The sequence below is a fragment of the Scomber japonicus genome, chromosome 10 (genome assembly GCF_027409825.1).
Source record: "Scomber japonicus isolate fScoJap1 chromosome 10, fScoJap1.pri, whole genome shotgun sequence".
Classification (NCBI taxonomy): domain Eukaryota; kingdom Metazoa; phylum Chordata; class Actinopteri; order Scombriformes; family Scombridae; genus Scomber; species Scomber japonicus.
In genome coordinates, this window is record NC_070587.1 from 17056890 (window position 1) to 17084458 (window position 27569).

Here is a 27569-nt window from a genome sequence, read left to right on the forward strand (position 1 = left end):
TGTGTTTTAAGTTGACGGTTCTTTTGTGTTTCTCTCCGAGCAGTGCTCCATTTTAAATGTCAGTCTAGATGTTCAAAAGATAAAACTTTTATTCCCTCTCTACATATGCTATTTATGGAAGCAAGGACATCACATTATGTGACATCTAAAGATCTTACACGCACCCTGCCTGAGCACTGATAAGACATAATGGTTTTCCACCTGCATGGCATGTGGCGGTGCTAATCATTCAGTCTTCAGAGGGCTGGATTACACTTCATAGCCTGTACACATTTGATAGAGCCATCTACTGTACAGTGCTGCACAACTCCAGTGCTTTCAATTTCTTTCCAAGATTGCCTGTTGATATTTTAGGATATACAGAGGCAACAAATGTTGATTTATTCCACATGGATAATTCTCTTTTAGTTTTACTGATATTCTTTATTATTCAAACCCATGGAGGACATTATCATTCAATGCCAATGATTTATTTCCTTAACTTTTGTTGTATGTTACGTCTTGTCAAGTATGTGTGTGTGTGTGTGTGTATACACACATTGAATTTCATGCATAAGCTTTGATGTTTGATGTACCCTTAATCTCATATAATCCTCTATGGTAAGATTAGAAAATACAGTAGGGTCCCCTGTGATTGTTGCTGTACTTGACACAGTTTTTGCAATCATGTTTGAAATTAATCTGAAAGTTAAATAACACTTGTAATGCAATGTTACAATTTCATTTGCAAGATGCTTTTATCCAAAGTGACGTACACATGAGTTAATACAACACAAGCAAGGATCTAGTCAATGTTGTAGTAGTAGTAATAGTAATAATAATAATAGTAATACTAGTAGTAGTAGTAATAATAATAGTAATACTAGTAATAATAATAGTAATAGTAATAATAATAGTAATAATAGTAATAATAATAGTAATAGTAGTAATAATAATAGTAATAGTAGTAATAATAATAGTAATAGTAGTAATAATAATAGTAATAGTAGTAATAATAGTAATAGTAGTAGTAATAATAGTAATAGTAGTAGTAATAATAATAATAATAGTAGTAATAGTAGTAATAATAATAATAATAATAATAATAGTAGTAATAATAATAGTAGTAATAATAATAATAATAATAATAATAATAGTAGTAATAATAATAGTAGTAATAATAATAATAATAGTAATAGTAATAATAATAATAGTAATAATAATAATAGTAATAATAATAATAGTAATAATAGTAATAGTAATAGTAATAATAATAATAGTAATAATAATAGTAATAGTAGTAGTAGTAGTAATAGTAATAGTAATAGTAATAGTAATAGTAATAATAATAATAATAATAATAATAATGGTTTGGCAGAATAGCAAAATGCAAAATGGACATTACCCATCTGGATCTGTCTGCAGGTGACGGAGGAGACGAGTCGCATCCTTCTGACCCTGGGCTATATGTGCTCTTGTAGAGGCATCATCAACGTTAAGGGCAAAGGAGAGCTCAAGACCTACTTTGTGCACACAGAGATGACCCGCTCACTATCCCAGGGGAATGTAATGCCGTAAGACTCAAAATTCAGAATATGAACTGAATTGACACAGGCACAAAGAACAGTCTTTTATTGCAGATGGGAGAGGTTTGATCTTCTCTGTGCTGCTGAAACAGAGACAAACTGAGGCATGAAGGAATCAGATCTGCACTGCAAGGAGGAGAAAAATCTGATTTTACTGTTGCATTGAGAGTTACCTACGCCACAGCTGTAGTATACATTTTGTCACTTATGTAAGTGTAGCATGTACAGCAAGTAGGTAATAAACCCCTGGAATGTATTGTAATTTGACTGTTGGATCAAGAAAAGCCAAAGTGGCATGGGTCATTCAGAGAGAAGAGTCAGAAGTAATCTAAATGAGTATTCTGACTCAGTTCTCTGAGGCTTCAGACAGTCACTGTGCCATATAAGCTTCTTTTTCAGGTGAATTAACAAACAAATCTATATTCTGTTCACTTTACACATGACAACTGATGTACAAGAAGAAGTGAAACAATGTGCATGGCAAACAAAAGACAAGAATTTCAGAATTAACAATGATAACACAACCATGACATGCTGATGGATATAAGGTTTGCGGGCCCCCAAATTAACCAGTTTCTTATGGAGTGACAGAGAATTGCCACAGATCTGAGACATGAAAATGAAAGCAAAGGAAAAACGTTACAAGAGAAAACTGCATGACCACTGTTGCAAAAGTGAGCTGGTCCTGTTTGAAAAACACAGCCAACAAGGAGACACATATATGTGTACATAACTCCATCAACATGGTTAGAGGCACCAAGTCTTGGATATATTTTACAGGAGGTCTAGGACCATTTAAAAAAAAAAGAAAATCTATGAATATATTATGATATTCATGCAGGGCTGTTTTTCCCAAAATTGTCATTTCACTTAAATCATCTTATCTTCATTGAATGTTTACACAAATGGAATGGAATATTTACTGTTCAGACAAGGCTGAGGATCAGATCTGAGCCATACAGATTTAAAGCCAGGTTAGAGTAACACAATTGGATAACAAAAGGGATGAAAGATGATTTCAGTGTGTGGATTTTAATTTGGGAAATCTGAGCCTGATGTGTGTACAGGGTAGCTTTAGACTGCGTATGGTACTGTGGTTTTGTAAGAAAAGAAAATACTACCAAAAAAGTGTTTTGATGTTTTGATGATGCCATTGTTTTTTGTAAAAACTTCATTAAAATTTCTATGTATTTCAGTCCTATGGAGTGCTTTTATTTGCCTGGGAGGGCCATTGAAAATGACAAGCTCACTGCATATTAATGTGACAGGACTGATACTGTCTTTATCAGCCTAAACTAGTCTATATGGGGAATTACAATGATCACATAAGCTAACAGAATCAACCCAATGCATGGCTCACAACTACAATCAGTCGTCTTTGGGTCAATATGTTTTTGTCTTTGGAACACGATTCACACTTGACATTGGATGATGCCCCTGGTGAGCAGATGAATGGATACAATATGTCTAGACTTATCAGGGCCAAAGTTGAGTCAGTTCAGGGTAGCAGCACAGTTTGTCTTCTTTTTTTCAATTTTTCAATTTCAGTGCACTTTTGAAATGAATAGATACAACTAGGGTAGAAACAATCGAGACAATGATCACATTACTGCAGTAGGCTTAACCTACTTAAATGTTGTGGATACACTGATATTATGATCCATCAGTTGTGTTTGTGTTCAGAAGACATCATTTTTAAAAAACAGGACATTTTCCCAATCTAAAAATAATTTCTCTTACTGTAGATTCCAGCTAAAGCTCATTCTAAAGAGTGTTTTTTGGAGTTGAATCTTTTACCACAGGTGACCCCTACTCTGTTGCAATAACACACTTTACATAACATGTACATTTCTAGGTCTACTGTGTATTTATATTTGCATTATTTGCCATTCAGAAGCCTTATTTATCTTATACTGGCCCTTTATGCAGCCTCTCAGTTCAGCCTCTGTCTAAAAGAGGCCATATTTGGCTCCTCTCCCCCCTCCTGCTGAGTTAGCTTCTGGAAGCTGCCCCTCAGCAGACTTCCGCCAGCTCTGGAGGCGACGTAAACAAACATTAGCGGGAGATTTGACTTATTTTTTACTATACTGTAAATACAACCTTGTTAAATGTGTCCGCACATGTTCTAATCAGACCCAAAATCTAAGCGGGAACAATGCAACACCCCTAAGAACAACCTTAGAAACATAAGCTCCAGAATAGACAGCCATTTGTGGGCATGCACAAACAAATCTGATGAGATCACGTGGACAAACTTACTATGGCTATAGTGGTAGCCATAGTAACAGCTGTTTATCCTGAAGTTTGGGCATGTGACAGAGGATAATGTGGCTACGTGTAATGTTTCTGACCATAAGTTATCATTTGACATCACAGAGGAGTGCCACACCGCGTAGGATCCAGTATTCTGGAGGAAGAGAAGTCTTCAGGTCTACAGCTGCAATGTAGTTCATATCTGTCCTAACTGGCTTCTTGTAGATTGGACAGGAGTATAGGCGAGAATCCTTCACACCTGCAACACAGATGAGCACAAACATGTCCCTTGATACAAAAGAAAATTGAAAACTGATGGAAAACTGAGCCAACAGCTGGCAAAAGCGTCTCTTAATTAAGGTCATAATTACCCATCTACAACATAGGATTACTGAAAGACAATGAAACATTTAAATCAGTGCAGTGATACCACTGGGACACAGCTGTGTTCAACAAAACACCTGTTTCTGTGGTGTCCATGTCTGCCAGAATCATGCAAATATTTCAAGTTAGGAGAACATAGATATATACCACTACTCCCTAATGACTCATTTTTGCCACCAGACTACTAAACTGCTGACACTGTGTCACTTGCACACACACCATGCACACATACTACAGGAACACAATGGCATACACATACCAATGACTGGGCCATTACATCACACAACTGGCCAGTAAGAATAACTACTGTTTACTAGGGCTGGGCAATATATCAATTTTATATTGATATCGTGATAAGAGATTACATATCGTCTTAGAAGTTGGATATCGTAATATCGTGATATGGCAGAAGTGTTGTGTCTTTTCCTTATTACACTAATGTAAAGTTGAGTTGGCTCTGAGTCTAAGAATGTAATTACTGGCAATGATGTTGCACTGTTATCAAGTATATGACATAACTTCAAATTTAGTTTTAGGTAGGCAGCTTGTAAACTGGTTGGTCAGTTGGTTGATAATCTGTCAGTCTCAACAGGCTGGAGTGCTACTTGAGCACCCATCTACACAAAGACCAACAACACTATTCACTAGAAAACAAACAGCCCTTGTTGAGTCAGTCTTCATGGCTGGGGATAAAACTAATCTCTCTGAAGGGAGTCACAATTAAGCAGAGGGGTTTTGATGGCTCTACACTTAAACACACACTCATACACATCACTGTGTGTGTTTACGGTATAATAGGAGCACGCACTTGATGCTCCGACAACCACTTGTGTACAGAAACACTAGTCTCCGTTACACTGGTATGCACACGCACTCAAAGGCAGCCTTCTTGTGGGAAAAGCTGGGAGGGGACATGGTGTAAACAAACTGCATTACGCGTATCATTGGATCATTAATTCATTTCCCAGGCAGCCTTGCTTGCAGGCGTCCACAGGGGCCCAACTTTTTGCTGCCTGCTTGAATACAGTCTGGTCTCATCCAGAACAAACACTGTGGCACATACTGCTGGTAATCTATTCCCAGACAAAATAAATAGCACTTAGTCTGCTTGACATTTAAATGTTACATCCATCTGAGAGACTGCGTAGGATGTGAATATTGAGAGGAAAAGAAGAGATAGATCACAGGGATGGGAAAGACTGACCCTGAAAGAAAAAAACATTGTTAATACTTTTGTGTTATCACATCAGAGTTTTCTATTCAGACAAATCTGCTATCCTAATCTTACCGTTATTCTCAGCATACATCCGGATCACAGGCATCATCTCAAAGAGGACTTTGGGTTTGGAGTCTATGAGTTTGCAGCTCCGGCGGTCCCAGCCGGCTCCCTCCAGGTAGAGGCCCCAGACGTACACTCCCTCTGTGGGAGGCTGGATGATGTCGTCCTTCATCCACCTGGTCACCTCGTTGCACAGCACCATGCGGTCCAGGGCCCAGCCTTTATTGGCCCGAGTAATCTCCTATGAGTGCAGGATGAAATCCGCAGGTTGTCATATGGGCAGAATGACACGGCAGTGAACATGAATGAAAGAGCTGACATTTGGCAAATGTTTCTGCACAAAAAAAATCTATTTTGATAACAGGGCTTTAATAGAGGAACAATGAAAAAACACTGTATAGGGCAGAGAAGTACACTCCATTGACAGAATTGTTTGAGATGCCATGCCAACAGAAAGAAAATAAATCCAATATGACTCAAAAAGAGCAAAGAGCAAGAGTGGAGTGCACAATAAATAAATGAAATGTGGGTATTGTATCCCTCCATCATTTTTTTCTCATCTTGAACAAAAAAAACCTGACAGAAATGTTTATTGGACAAAAATGGACAGATATAAGTGAAAAGGACAGACACATACACAACAGATCCTTTAAAAACAAGCTGGTCATTTCAGGCACACAGCATCAGAGCACTCTGCAGACAAATTGTGATGCCACTGGTCCAACAAAAGCTAATCTCTCCTGAGAATGCTGTATACAACTCGGTGAAAGGACGTGACTGCTATATTTGGGGACTAATACAATAGTCTAACAAATCTATTCTAAGTAAAATACAGGCATCTGTATTCACAATATTTCCTCTCTAGGCATGCAACCGGGGTTTTTCTCCAGAGTGGAATAAATAAACTAGTAGGCAGTCAGAGGTGCAAACATGGCACCAAGGAGTAATAATTCCCCATTCTTACTACTACTTAGGTCTACCTTAGGTCTTTATCATAGTTTGTTTTATAGATTGTTTTATTGAGTTATGCTCAAAACCTTGTGGAGGAAATTCAAAGCAAACCAGTGCAAAAGAGCTCCACAGCAAACCCACCACCATGAAAATACAGTATACACTTCTGTTTGAAATAAAAGATCTGTGGTGCCACTTAAGTGGATGGAAAAATGATTGGTTCAGCAGGAGGCACAGTACACTAGAAGCATACATGTATGTATGTATGTATGTATCCCATGTGTGACATATATCAAAGTCTCTTTAGTCTTTCATTAGCTAAGTAGATGCTGTTGTAGGAAGGGTAACACAACTCATCATCATTTTGAACAAAACAACCTTTTAGATCTTATAAAAGGACATGTTGTGTGTATTTTATTCTTCTTTTTAAACTAAAGATCATTTGGTTCTATTTTTAACTTCTTTTTTCTCTCTGTTACCAAAAGCTCCCAGATCAATATGGAGCAGATCATGTCACACTAGTTTCACCTGAATGTTAATGGAGTGTAATGTTAATGTGTCATGAATATTACTGGAGTGGAAAAAATATAAGGACCACACCAGCACACCCCCAGCACATATTATGACCTTCTGACAATGCCAACCAAAAGTGGATGTATAAGCTTTGTAAAAGTAGAATTTATGGCAGAGCTGTTGTATTTGATTGCACAGGTTTCCCTAATAAAGTGATCAGTGAGTGTGTTTCACTGTAGTTTATTGTCAATAACAAGCCCTCGCAATAAAGAAAAAATCTGAAAATGTTTTGCTAAAATGGAAAGAAAATGCACAGTGCTAGCAGAGCTTTGAAGTAAAATAAAAGACAGTATAAATACATTATATAATATTCTTTTTTATCTACAGAGTGCTTGCTCTGAAATGTGTGGTCTCTTTAATCTAAATTTCACTCATATTTAATATTTAATATATATCTAGATGCCTTTCTGGATATTTTTAATATAGATTAATGAGCCCTAACATCAGGGACAGGACATGGATCAAGGAGAGTTAAACACTCAGATTACATTCCTCTTTAATATCCACTCCATCTACTTTAATAGTAATTGGAATTCATTAGAAAACAAAGTGCAGGGTGTGTATGTGCTTGTCTGCCTCAAACAGTGTGAGTGCACATGCACACGTGTGGCTGCGTGCTTGCATGTGTGAATGTGGCCCTGTGCCTGCCTCTCTCCCTGTGTGCCATCTGCTATCCCCCTCGGCGGTGGGTAAGTAGGTGGGTAGCCTGATGCCGTGTGTAGGCTACCTGTCTCATGGCTGTCAAGAAGCCCTGCGGGTTGAAGAAGCCTGTCATCCAGAAGCAGTTGGGCCGCCCTTCAAAGATCCAAGCTTGGAACTGCCGGTTCCGCTCAAGCAACTCTGTGAACCAGAACCCCAGGGTGCTGGAGGCCCACGATGCCTGAAAAACAAAGACAAACAACAGCACGAACAAAACATTATAATACAATACTGAGAACTGTCATCTAGACGGATCAGAGAAGACAACAGGGAGACATGGAGAAAAAAAAAAGAATCACTGTGTGGCAATAGAAAAACGTAGCATTTATAAGGAATTCAGCACAATATAATAAAAAAGATTTGATTACAACAAAACACAAAAGAGTGAAGGCAAATGGGCCAAAAGCACTGCATGTAGAAAATATCTGAATCTCAAACAGGAAGCCATTCAAAATCCATATTATTCTAATGATGTAATGTAATGTAAGAGCACAAACTGAATGCAAAGAGAATTATTTAAAAGGTAAAATATGGGAAAAGTCATACCAAGTCATATTTCTTTGTGGTTTTCTTTTACTAAGTTTGTTAGAGGAAGTACTTTTCATTCATCACAGAAATGGGTTTGTGTGTGTTGTGGATACAATTCTAAAGTACACATAAGGAGCTTAGGTTGGACTAAAGCAAGAAATTAGTGGCTGACTGAAGATGGTGAGCTCCCTTTTGGCTCGTATGACATGTCTGATGTTATAGGACACAAACGAGTAATCTTTTGATTTACTTGAAGACCATAAATAACATTACAACAATGATACCTGTGTAGCAATAGAAAGATCTTTTAGATTATAATTAAATTGTGCCTCAGGTTCCATGAAATTGCTTGCTGTTCAATGTAATAGGCATTAAAAGCTTTCAGAAGAATTAAATGATTACTATTCCTATTAGTGAGGCCCATTTTCTCCATACTCCATACATAAATGTTGGAAATTGACAACACTGATTTTTAACGTTCTCAACCCACCTTCTTCCAGCGTGCAGGAATGCGTGCATCATACATGCAGTCCAGGGCGTCCCGCAGGTTCTCGCTCATGATGATGGTTCCATCGATAGCCAGCTTGAGGTCTGTCAGTGTGTTTCTGACCAGAACTATGACCCTCTGCATCCGGTCGATCTCCTGGCGCAGGAAAATGTTCATTGGCTGGAAAGGGCCCATCTTCTGGAGACGCTCTCTCACCTAGAAAGTTGTATTCAATCAAATCAAATAAAATGTTAAAGAATCTTCTAAGGGATTTATAATGCAGGGAATAAGAGTTGTGAGTAGTGTAGATACAGAAAGGTGTGTTAATAGAGAAACAGACACATGTTCCATTATGTGTCTAATTTTCTTCCCTGTGCCCTCTAGTCTATATAACCTTCTGAAATTAAAGATTGGTTTGCTCCATTTGCAGCTGTGGAAGTGTTAAATGAACTTTTCTCTTTCCATCTGAATACATACAAAGCATTCACATGCTTCAGGTACGAACTGAGCACAGGATGTGAGTAGGAATGATGGATTCTGTGAATTTATGGTATTTTCTTTTTTTTTAACCAAATGCAGTGATTTGTGTTTACATTGCTGTATTTGCTTTCATTCTGTGGGGAATCTGTATTCTGCTACACAGCATGTGGTGTGCAGTGTAAAGTTTTCCATGACGAGCTTTGCACCTCTAAGAACAGTCACATTCTCACCTCACTGTCTCTTGAGTGTTAAAAAAGGAGAAAAAACCCAAATAAATATCTGCTACATTAACACCCCTCAGTCTATTTCTAGTCGTCTTTTCTTTTTGACTATCACTGTGTCAAACACACACTAACACACACACCCCTATCACCTCTCCACCTTCTCTGTCAGTGCCACCACTTTCACTCTGTACACCACACGTCCCTTTGCTCAACTGAGATAGTCACCTCAAGCTGTTCATACGGCACACATGCAGGCTTACTTCAAAAGGTACGTAGTTGGCAGGCAGTTTCTCCAGCATGTCGTCAGCCAGCCTGGACACCACAGCCTCTCTGGTTTCCCCTCCACCTGACGAGCTATCTTTAGGCTGGATGCTGAGGATGGTGTCTAGAACATCTTTAGCCAGTTTACTCTGGTAGGTTATGTCTGCATTCGGGTGGAGACCAAAAACCTCTGGGGTGTCATAGGCTGGCAGACCCTGCAAAAATAAAACAACAACAGTCATTGAACTGGAGGTCAATTGTTCAGAACACACTGATCATTTGTGAACATATTTTTAGAAAGAAATGGCAAAGATGCATTCACTGTACTATCACAACAAGTGCTGCAAGGAGGCCCTAGTGCACCCATGGAGCAGCTTATCACCTCAAACTGGGCTGGCAGAAACAGGCTGGCAGAGTTTATGGGAAAACAGTCTCCAACAATGTGAAATTGATTTTTATGTTCTGCCTTTTTTTTTGGACGGGTTCCTTCCTTTTGATTTCAATTTCATTTCTTAAGTAACAAAGAAAGATGAAGGTTTGCACACTGTAGCTCCCTTGGATGCAGTTTATTGAGACATCCACCAGTGACGTTTCAAGCTACATGCTCTTCTTCAGAATTATCACACTTCTTTTATCTTTGTGTGCACTGTGGGGCAAATCCTACTGTCCAGAATTCTGTTAATGTTTTCTCCAGAAAGCAGACAAGTTGAACTTCACCTGCTGACTCTAACACGAGCTCTGCAACAGTCAGTACCAATTTTACAACTCACAGAATCACAGGAACAACAAATTAGTATGCCTTAAATGTGATGTGATCAATTCTTTTTTCATGATCAAATGGCTTAAAGAAATCCACTGTGAAAAGGCTGAATACAGAGCATGTATGCTGACCTTCCAGTATAGAATATTTACAATGTACAGCTGATATATATTCAATATTAGGGGTAATGTACAATAGGTCTGTCATTGACAACATTCAAAGGGTTTCAAATATAAATCAGGGCCAAAGCTGTTTGAATAGGGTTGGTTGAATTTTAAAAGTAATTCAAAAAGCTGATGTTAAAAACCTGCCTATCAGAGTCACTGAGCTGAAACTGTGCTGCTTTAATTGGTTCAAAGACATTTTGTAATGAGAGTCTTTCAGTGATGACAGGAAGACAGACCATCTGTTACTGCAGTGTGACTAATGATGTTTCTCATAATACTGGAAGATTCAGAACAAATTCACTTTGTGATATGTCACATGCTTTGTTTTATTTTAGGGGAACCTTTTTATCACCTTTAACACATCAAGAATGGTGCAAAGGTGTGAAACTGCAATTAGCACATCAACATGATGACGGAACACAAAATGGCACGTTTGCATTTTAGCGCGTTTTAGCCAAATACAATTTTATTTCTCCTTGGCTGAAGCAGAGTGTTTCGTTTACGTATCATCAGATTACTTCTGTGCTTGTGTCTTTGTTGATAGAGAACAGCTTAGAGCACACATGGAGGAAAAAAAAGACACTTGAGATTTATGTTGTCACAGACTAGTTTATCCGTGAATCATCAATCACACTGCGCATTCAAATAGAGTCAAACATCAATAGAGAGCCTGGCTAATACAACCAGGAAAATGTGAGGTGATGAAGGGACAGTAACACAGGGTGCTGGACAGAATAGCCTTTGTCCGTCGCTGTGGTCATTTGTTTCCTCTCGGGGGAATTTTATCTTTGTTCCTGTCTCTCTGCATTTAATTTAAATATGCAAATGTGTGGACACGCACAGACACATTGCGTTCGCTTGCGTTTTGTCTAGGAAAGTGTGAACATGTGTGTGGCTTTGTGTCTGACAGAAAGAGAAATAAGGCTTGTTAGCAAATTTGTGTGTACTTGGTATATGTGTGTGTTTCTGTGTATGTGTGTGTTTGTGTGTGTTCTCCAAGGCTGTGTTTGTCATTCTCTATTTGAGAGGCGGTGCAGAGGAATAAGCTTGCTGAGCCTGGCAGCCCTGAACATCCATCATAATGAAACTAGCTTTAATGAAACTAGCTCAGGAAATGCCCCCAGACATACACAAGCAAGCGCACATGCACACACACATACACACTGACATATACCGAGTACACACACACACACACACACACACACACATTTCCCAAACACACCAGTTAATCACACATGCACACCAATACATCATACATAATCTGTAATAAAATGAGCATGCTTGCATTTATCTAAAAATCAAACATGGCAGCGTGTGTCTTGATGTGACAAGAGCAGTGTGACAGCATCCTGCAGAAACCTCATATGTTCAGTTGTGCTTGTTTGTGATGTCACTGAAAGCTGACAGTGTAATAAAATCTGAAATAAAACTGTAACAACACGATATGAGTAGATTTGTCACAAAACTGTAGAAAGATACTGTAGGGCTGAAGCATGTGTGCAGACATGTAATCCTCATGACAACTGCCCTTATCTGACAGTGACGTTTTAACAGCCCTGTATTCACTCTCCCATGTCTCATTAAACCTGCTGCATTATTTGTAGAAGCCAGATTCACTATAAGTACCCCACCATCCACCTGAGAGAGACTCACCTGAATGTATGTAAGGTACTGGTCAACATTGGAGCATTTGGGGATGCTGTAGCCCTTATAGAAGTTGAAGGCAGGTCCAAACATGTCCTCACTGAACCACACCTTGGCAAAAGTGTTAAGGAGGCGCTTGTCATAGTCGTCAGTCACACGGCCACCATATTGAATTTCTCCTATCATGTATCGCACTGTGTTCCATGACACACCCTAAGGAGATAGGAAACAGTGATACAGGATGATATCAAATCTCAAATGTTTAAAAGTGCAGTCGCTGTTTCTGTTTGGCATGTTTATACAAGTTCCATGCAACCATTTTCATTGGTATTTTCTACTAATAAAATGCTGAATGAGAGAAATGTCATGCTTATGAGATGACAACTACCAACCACCTAGAAAATTTGTACTTACTTTTTGTATGACACACACTATGATGATAAGTGTTAGTTATACGTGTCAGCTCTAGTTTTGGGGACATTCATGCTCATATATTAAATTTATAAAATCTTGCCATGCTGACACACTGCGAAAGGATCCAGTACACTATATCAGACCATACATACACAGGATATACACAGCTGTAAATATACACAGAACATCATTTTTAAATCACACATTTTTTCAGCTTGACAAGAAACTAGAAAACTTCGGGAAAACTCTAATTAAAGCACTATAATTAAAACATGCTGCACACTTATTCCTCCAGTAAAAGTCTATTGAACAGCATTTTAAACCTTCACAGTGAAACTCTCAACACTCAGAATTACTTCAACTGAATCTTCACCTTTTCTTTCCTACTCTGTAGGAGAACACACTGATGCAAACTGTAATCTGCTCAGCACTTAGATGTCCCTTACCTTTTTGATGTCCATGTCATCAAGGTGGTTCTGAACGAACTGGACAGTGGCATTGAAGTCTGCCTGGTTGAACTCATAGGGGATGTTCCATCCCAGAGGGCCATACTTTCTTCTCTCCTGTACAGAGCTATGGAGAAATGCGACTCCATACAGCATTGGCTTCCACTGCACCATGTTGCTGACGTCCAAAAGGTCCTGGTTTATACCTGGTGAAGGAAAATATGGGTGAACACATCAGCAGCCCTCTACAGCTGGAGGCTAGGAGTGCAATCACAAGAAAATGATTGCAGCTACAGAAGGTTTCTTACTGTTACTATTGCAGACTTGGAGGGTGCACTATAAATACATTTGGAACCAATACATGTGAGGTTTCCCTTTTCAAAAACAAAATCAAAGAGCTTTGAAAGGTGCTTTTGATCTAAGTGAGGAAAGGTTTCTTACATATTTCCTGAGTTAATCCATTTTATTAAATTGGTTTAAATATTTGAACGTGTAGCAATTTCTGTATCTCCAGGTATGACACACATACTGTAGGTACACTTTTAACTTAGCATAGTGCAAGTTGGCAATTCTCTTTTGGGAAATATCTGACAGACAGTGTCCCAAAGAGCTTTGCTGAACTCTAATGAAGTTAGGGAAATTGTGCCAGGCTCAGGAGGATAAGAGTATGGTGAAGTGATTTAAAATTCCATGTAAGAACTTTTAATCTACATAATAATTAAAGAGAAAATATCACCAGCTATTTTGACCAAAATCCACATTTTTAAAAAATTATATTAATTGAAAATGTGATAAAGTCAGAAAAACATTAACAAAACAAGAACTAATTTATATGAATGTGAGAACATTCTGAGTGCACTGTTCAAAATGTGTGATTACTCCTAATCTCATGGAGAAATGCAATTTTCAACTGCTGCCGGATTCAAGAGCTGAAGATTAGCACGTATCCAGACTCTCAATTGCCCTTTAGGAACCTTACATATCTCTTTTCCATATGAGCCAGGGAGAGACAGCTGGCTTATACATATTAACTGTTCTTCTCTTTCTCCCTCTTTTTGAATAATCACACAGAATAATATATTTTGTTTAAAATTTCAACAACTTTTCAGGCTTTTGGTACGTAGACGTAAATACAGTGAAATAGGCAGCAAACAGATGTTTATCATCTTTTCTCTTGCTGATTTTCCCCTAGGAACACATACACATACACACTACTGTAGTCATTGATTGTGTGACTGACTAAAGTTCAGTATGTGAATTTGTGTAAGTGTGTTGTGTGTGCACATCCACAAATGAGTTTACACCTATATACATCATTAAGAATAATAAGACACCCTATTCTGCATGCTCATCATTGTGTTACTTCCTCTTTCTCCCCCTCACACGCACACGCACACGCACACGCACACACACACACACACACACACACACACACACACAATTCTGATCCCTGTGTAATGATAAAACAGGGATTAATATGTTGACATTTTACTTCATTTCCTCCATATTTATGTCTGGCAATGCTTTCAGACTGGGGCATTGTATTGATTGAGGACAGGATGTGTGCATCTTCATTCCCAGCACACCACTCTCATATTGCTCTGTAAATTGGCAAATCCTGAAATCTGGTTAACTATGTTTTACTCTAAAGTGAACTAAACTGAACCAAACTGGCCCTTATGTACCTCCATAGGTCCTCTTAAGCCCTGCCTTGAGCCCCTGTGGTGGTTCGTTGGTGAACTTGATTGACATCTGCAGAAGGGTGATGGGGAAGTGTCTATGGACCTCTGTGGTCATCCACAGGCGGAAGCTATCGTGGACAAAGTCTGTCTCTGTCACCGTGTCCATTAGCTCATCCATGAAGTCCAGACCCAAGTGGCAGTTCTGGAGTAAGGCCCAGCCACCCTACAGACAATTAATGATAGTGAGGGTCATCATCTATACCAAAGACTGTAAGGTGATGCTGTAGTCAAGTTATCCACAAAAAGAGGCATATAAGGCATCAAATTTCATACATTTTTAAAAGAGTTTAAAAGAGGAACACAGTTTTAGAGACCTTAAGTTCAACACACTGCATTAAACAACTGTTACAGCTGCTGAATCAAATGATGCATAAACTGTATTAACTTCACACTGACTCACATTAGCCATGGTCTGCTGCAGGAGCTTGCGAGCATGGACCTCTTGTCCTTGTCCCATGGAGACATATCGGGTCTCAAGCTTCAACCTCTTTCCCAGTGCGATGATGGAGTCAGTTGGATCTGAGCCCATTGACAGGAAGCAGATGAGAGGTGTTCGCGGGTCTGACTCCTCCCAGGTCTTCTCCAAATCAAGAATCACCCCCTCAGTGTACTTGTCCCCCATTGCATCCATTATATATTTACGGGCCTGGAGGAGAGGAGGAGGGACAGGAGGAGGTGAAAGAAATGAGGCAAGACGACATGTTTGTTTACTGCTCCATAATGCAGGCTGAGTTAAAACTAAATATTGGCATAAATTTACTTTGTGAAGGGCTGGGTAGTGAGTGAATAGCTCAAAGGAGTTTTTACGCTTACTCTTTTAAGTCAACAATAAAGACTGCTGTGGGGGAAAGGACAATTGCTGGACTGTTTGTGAGTGCAACAAAATAAATTCCACTTCAGGCTTCTCTGCTGTAGACCAAAAAAAACACCCATCAGTAAAAAGTGAATGACCATTAACCATTGTAGATATTCAGGCTGTTGAAAGAGCTGTTATGCTAAATATATGCCACTTTTACCTTCAAGGAAACCATTGACCAAGGGAGATATTAATGTACATTTAGATATTTTCAGATTCTTTTTGAAGTGGAAAATGTCTCTTATTAAAATAAGTGTTGTTTTGAAGTATGGCGGCAACTCACTTTCAGCCCTTCAACCCATCATTTAATTAAGAATATGTTTTGTTTTTTGTATGTATTTCATGGAAGCTCATTCATTTGAACTGAAGTCTACATATGTTACAAAACCACTGCATCATACTGCTGCAAATCGACCATGATGCAACCTAATTACTGTTGTAACTGGTTTTTTATTACCAATAATGTATGGTAATTGTCATCTAATCACATTTAACACAATATTGTATATTTAAACTTTGATGTTTTTCAATAAGCCTGTAATTATCTAAAATGAACATACATCAATAATTAATTCATAGTGAGCATTCTGTTGCTTATAGTCATTGCTAACCTGTGCAATAGTCCTGTCGGGACACCAGCAGCGTATGAGGAGCAGCCGTCTGAAACAGTCAAGAGCCTGGTCGTAAGAGTTTGGGACCACCTCCTCCTCTGGGGCTTCCTTATCAAACCATGACTTCCACTGCTTCTCATTACGACTTATCTGCAAGAAAAGTGTAAACAGCTCTGACACACAGTAGTGCAAACCTCTGGGCAGAAGATGATGCAGTAAGAAGCATTTCGTTGCATACGGCGGGTCAAAGCAACCTTGGAATTAAATCTGTTGCTAGTCTAAAGCTAAAAAAAAGAGAGAAAAGATCAAGTGTACCCTATGTTGCTGTTAAATATTGAAATGTCTTCACTCTGCACTCTACTAGACAGGCAGCAGAAATTGTCCAAATTGTACTAATGTCCTTAAAGTCCGTGTAAAGTAAGAATAAAAATGTGTTCTGAGTTTGAGATACCACAGAAAAGTGTGTTGTTAACCACCCTGCCAAATTTGAATGATTTAAAAAATCGCCAAATATATGAAATTAAGCTTCAAAGTTGTGTAAAACTCCTCTTTCTCTGCTACCAAACGCTGTGGGAGTGCCCTCTGAGTTCGCTGAAATCCCGCCCCCTACCAAGTGTCACCTGTCAATCAAAGTCACCACTTCTACCAGAATGGACACTATGTCTCAGAGCCTTCTGCTGCTAACTCAACTGCTAGCTCGGCTGCTAGCTCAGCGGCTAACTCGGCTGCTAGCTCGGCGGCTAACTCAGCCAACTGGCTAATGGTAGACTGTAGTAGTAGTAGTGTGCGTTGAATGTATTTATACCTCTACAGCAGCAGGGGCGGGTTTATGCTAATCACCGTGCGTTACGCAAGACGGCGGTGCTTTTCAGACCCGCTCACTAAATCCTGAACACAGAAATCTTGAAACACAGTTTGTGAAGCCTAGCTCCACAATTCAAATTTAAATGTTTGAAATACTTTTTACACATTTTTTAGAAATACATTTATGACCTATTTAATGTGTTTAGAAGAAAAAGTCTGAATTCACTTTACACGGCCTTTAAGGACTGCGACAACGTTGTGGCTCTCTGTGTGGGTGCATTATTGTCTCAATTATCGTTCCTTTTTAAACCGAGTTAGATATTGAATTGAATAATTTCACAGGCTGACACACATCCGCATCATGTGACTCAGATAATTTTAAACATGAGGTCCTGATTTGACACTTGATGATCTACACTTAGCGCTAATTGCCTGGAAAGCATATCATATTGAATTCATGTAAACACTTTACACATCATCCAAGACATGCTATGAACACTTGATAGCACAACACATGCAAATATCCTGGGACATTACAAAGCCTGTTAATCACTGTGTTTACATAAGCACAGGTTACTGGGAGAAATGAGGTTAAATCGGGATATCAGAGATTGCATTTAACATATTAACTGTATAACTATAGTATTTAGATGTAGCTGGTAAGTAATCTCCTCCACCCATATTTTGGATCCAACAGAAATATAGCCATGTTAATCAGGTTTATCTTAATCTTTTTCAATCAAATAAAGCAGGTCTCCTCTTTACAAGCCATTTAAGAAAACAGGTTACTACATAGAGCTGAGAGTGGCCAACTTGGCCACAATGTATATCTTCATCGGACTCACAGAAGGTACTATACCTACTTTATTTTAGCTACAAGTCATACAACTATACATGCATATAGAATTATTAATCAGTATTTATCCAGGGGAATGGAACACCACCTGCTTTATATTCACAGTTCAACACATCAGCAGCTGAGAGCTGCTGGTATTTGTATATTAGCTACTGAACTGCTCCACTTAAGAATTTAAGGGGTTCAGTGCTCAGCAGAAGAGCACATTAACAGTAGTTGTTGATAGACAGGAGTGTAACACACACATACAACAACTGATTTCTGCCAGTCTGGAGAAATGAGGGGTGTTTTTGAACCACAAAGCTAAAATGGATGCCCGATTATGATGTTTGTGTGTTTTAGGTGTGAGTCACATGTGTATTACAATTGTGTTTGAAGTGAGAAGACAGAGTCACAAGGGGGCTAATATGGTTTTGTCTCTTTCTCTGGGGGGAGGATGGGGAGGGTTGGGAGGACTGACAACACAATCCTGTCCTCCCCTTGTTCTCCTTGGAAGACTGATTTCATTAAACAAAGAACTGTTAATCCACCTCTTCCTGTTAATCACATAGACAAAAATACACATGTGTATTTGTGTATGTGAAGGAATATAATAATATAATAATAAGTATTTTGTGTGTGTATTTGTGTGTGTGTTTGTGTGGGTGTGTGTGCCAGCACATGCTCAGCTAAAAGTAATTGATTGGAAGTTTCTCCAAACTAAGCTCATTTCACAGAGCACTGAGCTTTTCCCTCCATGGGAGCCACCAGCTTGTCAGTCACCCATAAGGGTGTGTGTATTTGTGTGTGAGTGACAGTCTGTCGTGATGAATGTGTGTGGAGGTGTATAAAAGAGTGAGATGAAGCGAGACATGATGAGACTGATATTGACATGCTTACTAGAGCAAGAGAGTTCTGTGAAAAATATTTAATAAGCACCTAGAGACTACCGGTGTGTGAGTTTGTGAAACATATGACAGATGAACAGTTTTCTGCAGACCTAACAGATAAAAAAGTCCTTGTGGGTAAAAACTCACCTCATCACATCTGTCAAGGCATGCCTAAATTGATAAAGCTGTGCATGATTGTGTGTGTGTGTGTGTGTGTGTGTGTGTGTGTGTGTGTGTGTGTGTGTGTGTGTTGTACCTGATCCAGTATATCAGAGAACTGCCAGAGTTTGCTGAGCTCTACGAGGTTTAGCCAGGTCATGTCAAGGATCCATTTAGCTGGTTTTTGAGGACAAGCCTTTAGGTCCAGTGATGCACCTCCTGGATGAGACATATGCACATGCGCACACACACACACACACACACACACACACATACACAAACACGAAAGTGAAAAGGTTTCCATAAGCTAGTTTTATATTCAATCTGTTCTATACACTCTTTTATATGACTTATATTATATAACTTATGTCACTCAATCATGATGCCATAATATATGTTTAAATGCAAAAACACAAATAAACATGCCATGCCAACACAACCTTCACAAATATACACAAAAGTCACATTGTGAGTCCATGTTCAGCAGGTCGGAGCTGACAGATGGTGAAGCTGCATGGATGTAGCAGACTGTCTGTTGCCATAGCTGGCTTTTATCCCTGCTGTGAGGAGCGCTCCATATCTCAGATTCAGTGAACAGTTATAGTGCCAGTTTGTTTGAAATGTGCTTGAACCTTGAGATGAGCCTTAAAAAAAATCCATCTCCACTAAATAAATAATGAATAGAGTTAAAAAAGAAAAAAAAAGAAAAAAGCATACAGAAAATGGATGGCAAGTTCATATTTAAGTAGATCAACAGACCTTGCAGGTGTTGGTGAGTCACAGTTATACAAACACACTTGTAGCTTCTCTTCAATTTATTCTGAATTTGAATGCAGTCTCAGTGGAGACAAGTTGTCTGGGAGGCCAGTCACTATCTTTATTTGGCTACAAGGTCAAATCCGATCCATTGTACATTCCAACTCCTAACACAACAAATCCCTCTCAGTAGCAGAAATGTAAAACTGACTCAGTGTGGATGTTTGAAACTAACCACTTCATGTAGGATTTTAAAAATGTATCAACAACAAGCATAGACGAATTTTAAAAATGTAGGGCACTTTTAGGCACAATATCAAAATCAGGGAGTTGCATGTTTTGCTACTGTCCTGGTAATCATTTGCATCTATTTAATCAATTTAACTATTGTTGTTCACTTTTCCAAATCTCCAACATTCTACATGTGTTATGTACATTTATTGTATTATGGATTTTTTTTCTTTTATGCGCAAAAAGTTAACCTGCAGTGTTTTGAAACTTCCTGAGTAATAGGTCACAATGATCATGACGGTTGTTTTTTATTTCTTTTTGAAGGTGAGTCAAATACATTTTCTTTCTAAAGCATGAAACTATCCAAGTCATATTCTTTTCAAACATGCCTATGTGCTGTTTTGTTTTCAGTATGATTTCCTGCCACTTTCAGAAACCAGTTTCCTTGTGTTGCAGCATCCCAGCAGCAGATGAGCACGCCATAATGGAAAACTTCAAAAATCAATCCATGCTTTTTCATTTGAAGTAGTGAGCATAGATAATAGAACTTTTACAAATGAAACCACAATATTGCTAACAGTGATATAATCTTATTTTCATTGCAGGTATACTGCACATTTAAACAAATGAACATGCCAGTCAAAGAAAAGTCATTATGCCTCTTACCTTTAATAAGTGTGAGAAACTCCTTGTGTTTGACCCTGTTGCTTTGCATGTCGATCTTCAGCGTAAGCAGCAAAGTGAAAAGGAATTTGTGCTCCTCGTACAGGCCACGTGCTGCATATTTATACACCTCAAAGGTCATGAACTCAATGATGTTGGCAATGCGTTTGCTGGTGATGGGGCTTTTGGAGGACCTGTTTAAGGAGAATATCATGACAGATACAAACGAATAAGTCCTGTCAAATATGCAGCTCATTAACACCTTAGAGTTCCTGCAACAATGTCATATGTTAAGACTAACAACTTCTCCACAATCAAATATAGACATCACAGCATGGTTAAGCTGATTAACTTAATGAGCAAAAATAATTCTATTATTTGATTTATTGACCTGAGCATTAACACAATTGACTGTTTGGCAATTACAATGAATTATATCAAAGTTTCCTCGAACCATTAAGGACATACTAACATTGATGACAATTAGTTGTATGTTTTGACATGAAATTAGTTTAAGCAAATCAGTGACATGCTGGTTAAAATGGAATATCATTGTATTTGATGTATTTGACATTTACATTTAGGATTGGGTGTTTACTACCTCATCTGTACATTGAACACAATGTATGATGTTGTGTCAAAGAGATTGTTGATTCAATTCTATGATGCTTTAGGTCATCTGTGTAACATTGTTATATTAAATTGCATTTTACTGTTAAGAGTCACCATTTATCTTATTATGACCTAGATTTCCAACCACAAATCTCAAATGTGTTATAGAGATGTAGTTGTCCACCTTCTCCACATCATCCTGAAAGCTTCAAATTACAAATGCCACAAGCATAACACAGCTTGTCACATATTTAGATACATATGACAGAAGCAACAGAATAAACCCTGTTCTTCTGTAACTCAGGTAGCAAATTGCACACGACTTTCTGTTGCCAAGAATATGTCATTGTAAAATAAACAAGATTGTAATCAATGGTGGAGTTGCATTAGAAATGAAACAACACACAAACAAACCTGATAAACCTAAAACTTGATATCTTGGCATCCTGGCTAATATGTGCACTCTGACTTTCCCTTTTGTATTTTCATCATGCTGTTAAAACCTGCTCCATGTACAACTATCGCATTTCTGACAGCATATGATGTTGGTGTCTCTCTTGCTGCTACTGTGGAACAAACAAAGATAACAGAGAAATAATGATGCAGATATTAAGTTTTGGCCCCCAGTTTAGAATAATCTTGCTTCAACACTCGAACTGTATGGGATGAGCTATCTGAAATTAAATGTTACATAATTTTTCCATTTTTGGAAATCATAATTTTTTGAAAGGAGGACATACTGTAGCATCACAGATGCAATCTAATTCAGTCGCCTAAAAAGTGCACCAGCTGCCAGTGGCAATAAACCAAACAAATCCCCCACTGAGCTTTTGCACATTATAATTAGAGGAACAAAATTCATGGGCTGGGTTTGTAAAGCTAATGCTGACATTGAGCTGCACAGGATTACTTGTTGCCATTATATTTTTGGGAACAAGACTTTAAAAAAAAGCAATTAATTATAGAGCAGTAAGAAAGGATTCTTACCTCGCCAGAGAAAGGTCAAAAAGTCCCAGGAACTGTCTCAGGGAGGTCTGGTACATGACATTCACCATACTCATTTCTGTGATCAGGAAGTACAAGATACTGCCCCTGGTGGCCACTAAAAAAAGAAAAAGTAGAACAAGCCAATACAAATAATATATATAAATATATATATTTTAAAACTGATGATGATGAAGTTGAAATATTGTCTGTGAAATTTAAAATATATCTAAAAAGGTTAAAACTGTAACAACTCTAGTATACAGAACAGCTTTACTGTGGTTGCAAGCTAAAATGCATTGGTTATCCTGATGATAATGAACACTGCAGCTTCAATTTGTTGGTCTAAATATGGCTGCAAGCTTCGCACCGAAATCTTATTTTATCCATATACTACGCTGCATGCATTAAGTGCTGCTGGAGGTTTGACCTTTTTAGACTCTTTTTCCTGCTCCATACACCTTGAAATTAGGTTAGTTGTAGTAAGTTGTGATAGAAACCTGACCTTAAAGTATGTAGCATAGATTGGCACCAAGGCATTTTATTATGAACTAAAATCGGTTTTAAAGAAATGTGGGTGGTGAGGAAATTTCCTTTTGGACAGTATCCATGTGACTCATTTCTTGAGCTGAATCACAAACTGAGAATGTATCAGCTTTTAGTCTTGTGGGATTGAACCTTGGCTGGCACACTGTAACCAAACAGAGAATATTACCAAAAATGTGACTCTGAGCCAGCTGTCATGACTTACCAGGTCGGTACTCCTCCCTGGCAGCATTGATCTGGACCTCGGTTTCGGCAGCAATCTGTAGTTTCTGAGTGACCTCCTCAGCTGTGCGCTTGGTGTTGCCAAGAACAACGATCAGACTCTCATCATCCACCAGTGAACCCTACAAAGAGACATATTTTCAAGTGAAAGTCAGAAAATGAATGAAAATGGAAACATAACCCATGCAATTACCATGGCAATTCAGAACTGGAGACATAGCTGTAACAGATGTACATGTATGTTGTCCTATTCCTTTTTCCATTGGGTGACCTCATTCATGCTTTCTTTCCTAGGAACCAATGTAATGGTCAACATTTTAAGGTACTCCAGATGTGCATATTTGCCAGCAAATGTAACCAAATGTATTTTTCATACTTTTTTCTCAATCTGATTATTTCCGAATGTACACATTAAAATAATCTACAAAAGTTGCAAAATGCCTGCTACTGCATTTTTTTTCACATGCCCCCTGATTTGGTTGAAGACAATGTTTTTCATCACTTCAAAATGTTCCAATATTTCACAGCTTGACATGCGGTTCCTTGCCTGTGTGCTGGTCAGTCTGTAGAGGAGGTTGTCCTCTAATTCTTTCATCTTTCGCTTGTTAGATGTTACATCTTCCAAGAGATCTGTCCTCTCCTTCTCCAGCTCCTGGGTTCATGAAAACACAGAAAACACAGACACACATATATATTACCATCCTGATTCACACTAAATTCACTCTTTGTTCCTTGCTCCTGTCAAGAGTTTATTTTTAACAGCTCCTGTACAAATATTTAGATTTTGTAGCTTCATTCAGATATAAAAAGTTGAAAAAGTCTTGGCCATGATTTTATTAGTCTACCATCAAAGTAAAAAGGAAGATCTATTTTTTCAGAACTGGTTGCTAAACAGTATCATAATCCCAGAATCCTTTTCAAAACTGTACATTCTGTGATTGGTCCCCCTCTTAGCCAGCCAGTTGAATCTTCCCCAGAGAGATGGGAAGAATTTATTGATTACTTTTGTAATAAAATAGTAGAGATTTAGCAGCATTTTAACACTTCAGAAAGCTTGATGTTGACCCCTGCCCACCTTCGACATTAACCCACTTCAGTGAAATTTCGCAATGTTGCACTTTCAAAATCATCCACCTGCCTTTCAGACTTCATTCATACTTGTTTTTTGAGTTTTTCAGATGGTTGGTCCAGATGTTATAGCCATTATAAACTACTCTCTGTCTACAGGTATTTTCCCCTTCCTATTTTGAATGCTGTTAAACCCCTAAATGAAACCCTTTTGTAATTTTAGAGCAATCTCCAAGCTGCCATTTTTATTGAAGATTTCAGAGAGAAAAAAAAGTCTCCAATCAAGCGATCTCTTCTATGAACAACGATCAATTGTTTGATCTGGTTTTCGCTCCCTACATAGTACTGCTCTGGTCAAAGTCACCAATGACTTACTGCTTGCAGCTAACACAGGCCTGTATTCCATTTTAATTCTACTTGACCTCAGCTCAGCCTTTGATACAGTGGACCATAATGTCTTTAGTCAACTGTCTGAAGAACAATGTTGGCATCAGTGATCTGGCTCTGTAATCTGTTGAACAGGTCCTTCTCTGTAATGCTTGGAGGTGCCTCCTCCTCTTGTGCTCCTCTACATGCTACTCCTGGAGCAAATCATTTGTGGACGTGCAGTAATCTCCATTGTTATGCAGATGACACCCAATTGTATGTTTCGTTAAAGCTTGGTACCACTGATGTGTCTTGTTTTATGCCCTGCCTTGCTGAAATAATAACTGGATGTAAAAAAAGTGTTATGCTGTTGAATGACTCCAAATCAAAAGTGATTATAATTACCCCATCTAGCCCCATTATTTGTAGAATTAACCATCTCTTCTCTAGTCTGGGCAACTTATCTAATAATGTTTGTAAAGAGGCCTCCAACCAGGGTGTTATTTTGGAACCAGAGTTGTCTTTTCTGCTCAACTGAGACATTAACCAAGATCAGTTCATTCTTTCCTCTGCAGACTTAGAAAAGGTCATCCATGCTTTTATCTCCTCCAGACTTGACTATTGCAATGCACTTTATTGTGGTATCAGGAGGTGAAACATACAAAGAAGTGCAGTTGATACAAAACACTGCTGCTAAAACCCCATGAGCCTGATCACTGCTTGAGATCCACCAGAGGATCCCTACCAATGGCTCCAAAATCTCGACTCATGTTAAAAGTGTTAACTGTGAGTTGTGGAACTCCCTGCCTGGAAATTTCAGTCTGGCAAGCTCTCTTCTGAAGACTTATTTTTATCTTATAGCTTTTTCTTAATTGATGGTATTTGTTGCAACTATTTGAATCATTTTATCTGGTTTATATCTTATGATCTGGGTCTTATTTACTTGTATTATCTGATTTGATTGTAAAGTACTTTGTAACTTTGTTTGTGTTGTTACTAAAGGAAGGACATAGGACCATAAAAATCTATCAATTTAATCCCCATGAACATAAATTTGTTCAGCTAGTAAAATGGCTTTTAGACATTTCTTTCACATAATAAGATATTAAGTTAATAGGTAAGTTGACACATTTTTCCATCCAGTGCAATATGGTTTTAGACTCTCTCAGGGATGACCCGAACATTGAGTCTGAGGTCGATAGCTACAAGATGCAGTCACCATTCAGCCAAGACAGGCTTTCTGCCTACTTCTTAAAAACCTGTGCTGAAGAATTTACTCCAGCTTGTTGTCCACACTGTCCCTGCACTGTGGGGGGAAAAAACTGTTCCAAACAAATCTTGTCCAGTTGAGAGCAATGATTATAGGGCTGTAGCATTGACCTCAATTGTGATGAAATCCATAGAAAAATATATTGTCTTGACTGAAAATGTAGATAAGCCCAGACAGTTAAACCATTGCCAGTTTGCTTATAAAAAAAGAAGGAGCAGTCAGCAGTATCACCCACTTAGTCCTTAGACATTTGCAGGAGACTAAAACATATGCATGTTTGCTTTTTATTGATTGTGAATGAAAAGAAAAGGGAGGAGATGATATTTGATCCAAAGTCAATTGGTGATCATAGTCCAATTATCATTCAGAATGCACCCATCAAACAGGTTGTCTCATGTAAATGTCTTGGTGTTCCCCAGTTGGCATGTTCATGTTAAAAATCTCTGCTCAAGCCAATGTTAACTGTTTTATACAATCAAATGATTTTAGAAAGTGTACTTTGATAAGTATGGTACAGCAACCTGTCAGAACTTTTTCAGTCTAAGCTTGCACGTCCAAACTGGCATGTAGATTATAGGCAAAGGAACACTATCTTTAGTCTTTATATGGCACCTCTGCTCTCAGAAAGGCACAGATGATCCAACACACATCGTGAAGTCAGAATTTGAAGTGTTACCTTCAGGCCGATGGTTAAGATTCCTGAAATGCAGATTGAACCGGTAAAAGTACTCAGTCACTCCATCCTACTTCAATAGCACACGTTCTTGTATTTTGACTGTTTACTATTTGGTTTGATTTTATTAGGCTTTTTGAGACTATTGTGGATTTATTGCATTTACATTAATGGTGCTGTATGATTTTTATTTGTGAAATATGATTTTTATTTATGAAACAGGATACAATGATTAAATATTTATTATTTGGTTTTACCATATTTTCCTTTTTAAATTATTGTATATTATAATCCAAAATATGTACTGTCTCTCTCACCATGTGAATTTAAGCATGTTTAAACATATTAAGCATGTTTAAACTTGAATTTATGTATGATCTATGTTCTATGTGTACATGTGCATTGTGACACTGATAGTATGTGTATTGTGTGATGCTATCTTTTCTTAGCCTCAGAGTGATCGAGGTGAAAGTAAATTGCATGTAAGATTTTTCTTTTCCAGACCAAAGTTAATAGCACCCGGGTCATTAGTGCACACTCACCTGGACATAATCTTTTACATGTTGTCACTATCAAGTTACTATGCCTACTGTCAAACTGACTGATGCAGTTTAAACCATCATGTTGGTTTGGGTGTTTTATAAGCTCTTCTTGGCATTTCTTTGCTCAAGAAAAGATGGCAGATAAAATGATAAATATGACTTACCAGAGAGCCCTGGGTAAGCAGAGAAAATACTGTACACTGCCTCAGCACTCAGGTGACAAAGTGAAACACAGCAGCAGTAATAAATGTCACTGCCCTGAATGTCAGTCTGACGCTGTATTGCTCCTGTAGCGTGCATGATCCAAAACCTCCCTCACCCACAGTAAACCCTTGGGAAATGTAAGCCTTTATAAGTGTGTTGGGTTTCAGTTCCTCAGCATTTCCACTGTGAAGCTTACCAGACAAATTGTAGGGGTCTAAAGATTCATCTTCTCTTTTATTTTTTGCAGTAATTTGGCTCAAAGCTCTCTAGGTTTTTCTTATGAATATAAGTGCTGTCACTCAAATACCTGAGAGTAAATGATTTCAAATACATTTTTTGTGCCATCTTTGTCTTTAATTGACCAGGCATCCTGAGCAGGGAAATACATATTACATGCAACAGCAGAATTGAAGCAGGTTA

The 27569-nt window shown here is 38.3% G+C and overlaps 2 protein-coding genes across 4 annotated transcripts in view; one reads left to right on the forward strand and one right to left on the reverse strand.

The window, feature by feature from the left end:
• adcy2a (adenylate cyclase 2a) overlaps positions 1 to 1557 on the forward strand; it is a 65630-nt gene extending 64073 nt beyond the window's left edge. The window contains exon 25 of the mRNA XM_053326611.1: positions 1405 to 1557. Within this exon, the coding sequence (XP_053182586.1) occupies positions 1405 to 1557 (153 nt within the window). The remainder of the gene's footprint in view (positions 1 to 1404) is intronic.
• A 2368-nt stretch (positions 1558 to 3925) lies between these two features.
• Positions 3926 to 27569, reverse strand: part of dnah5 (dynein, axonemal, heavy chain 5) — a 101843-nt gene continuing 78199 nt past the window's right edge. For all 3 annotated transcript variants that reach the window (XM_053327431.1, XM_053327429.1, XM_053327432.1), the window contains 15 exons: positions 23574 to 23678; positions 23010 to 23148; positions 22262 to 22376; positions 20666 to 20856; positions 19110 to 19231; positions 16325 to 16474; positions 15258 to 15503; positions 14801 to 15020; positions 13116 to 13321; positions 12265 to 12468; positions 9684 to 9899; positions 8723 to 8935; positions 7733 to 7885; positions 5491 to 5722; positions 3926 to 4077 (listed from right to left, as the gene is read on the reverse strand). In XM_053327431.1, the coding sequence (XP_053183406.1) occupies positions 3926 to 4077; positions 5491 to 5722; positions 7733 to 7885; positions 8723 to 8935; positions 9684 to 9899; positions 12265 to 12468; positions 13116 to 13321; positions 14801 to 15020; positions 15258 to 15503; positions 16325 to 16474; positions 19110 to 19231; positions 20666 to 20856; positions 22262 to 22376; positions 23010 to 23148; positions 23574 to 23678 (2664 nt within the window). The remainder of the gene's footprint in view (positions 4078 to 5490; positions 5723 to 7732; positions 7886 to 8722; positions 8936 to 9683; positions 9900 to 12264; positions 12469 to 13115; positions 13322 to 14800; positions 15021 to 15257; positions 15504 to 16324; positions 16475 to 19109; positions 19232 to 20665; positions 20857 to 22261; positions 22377 to 23009; positions 23149 to 23573; positions 23679 to 27569) is intronic.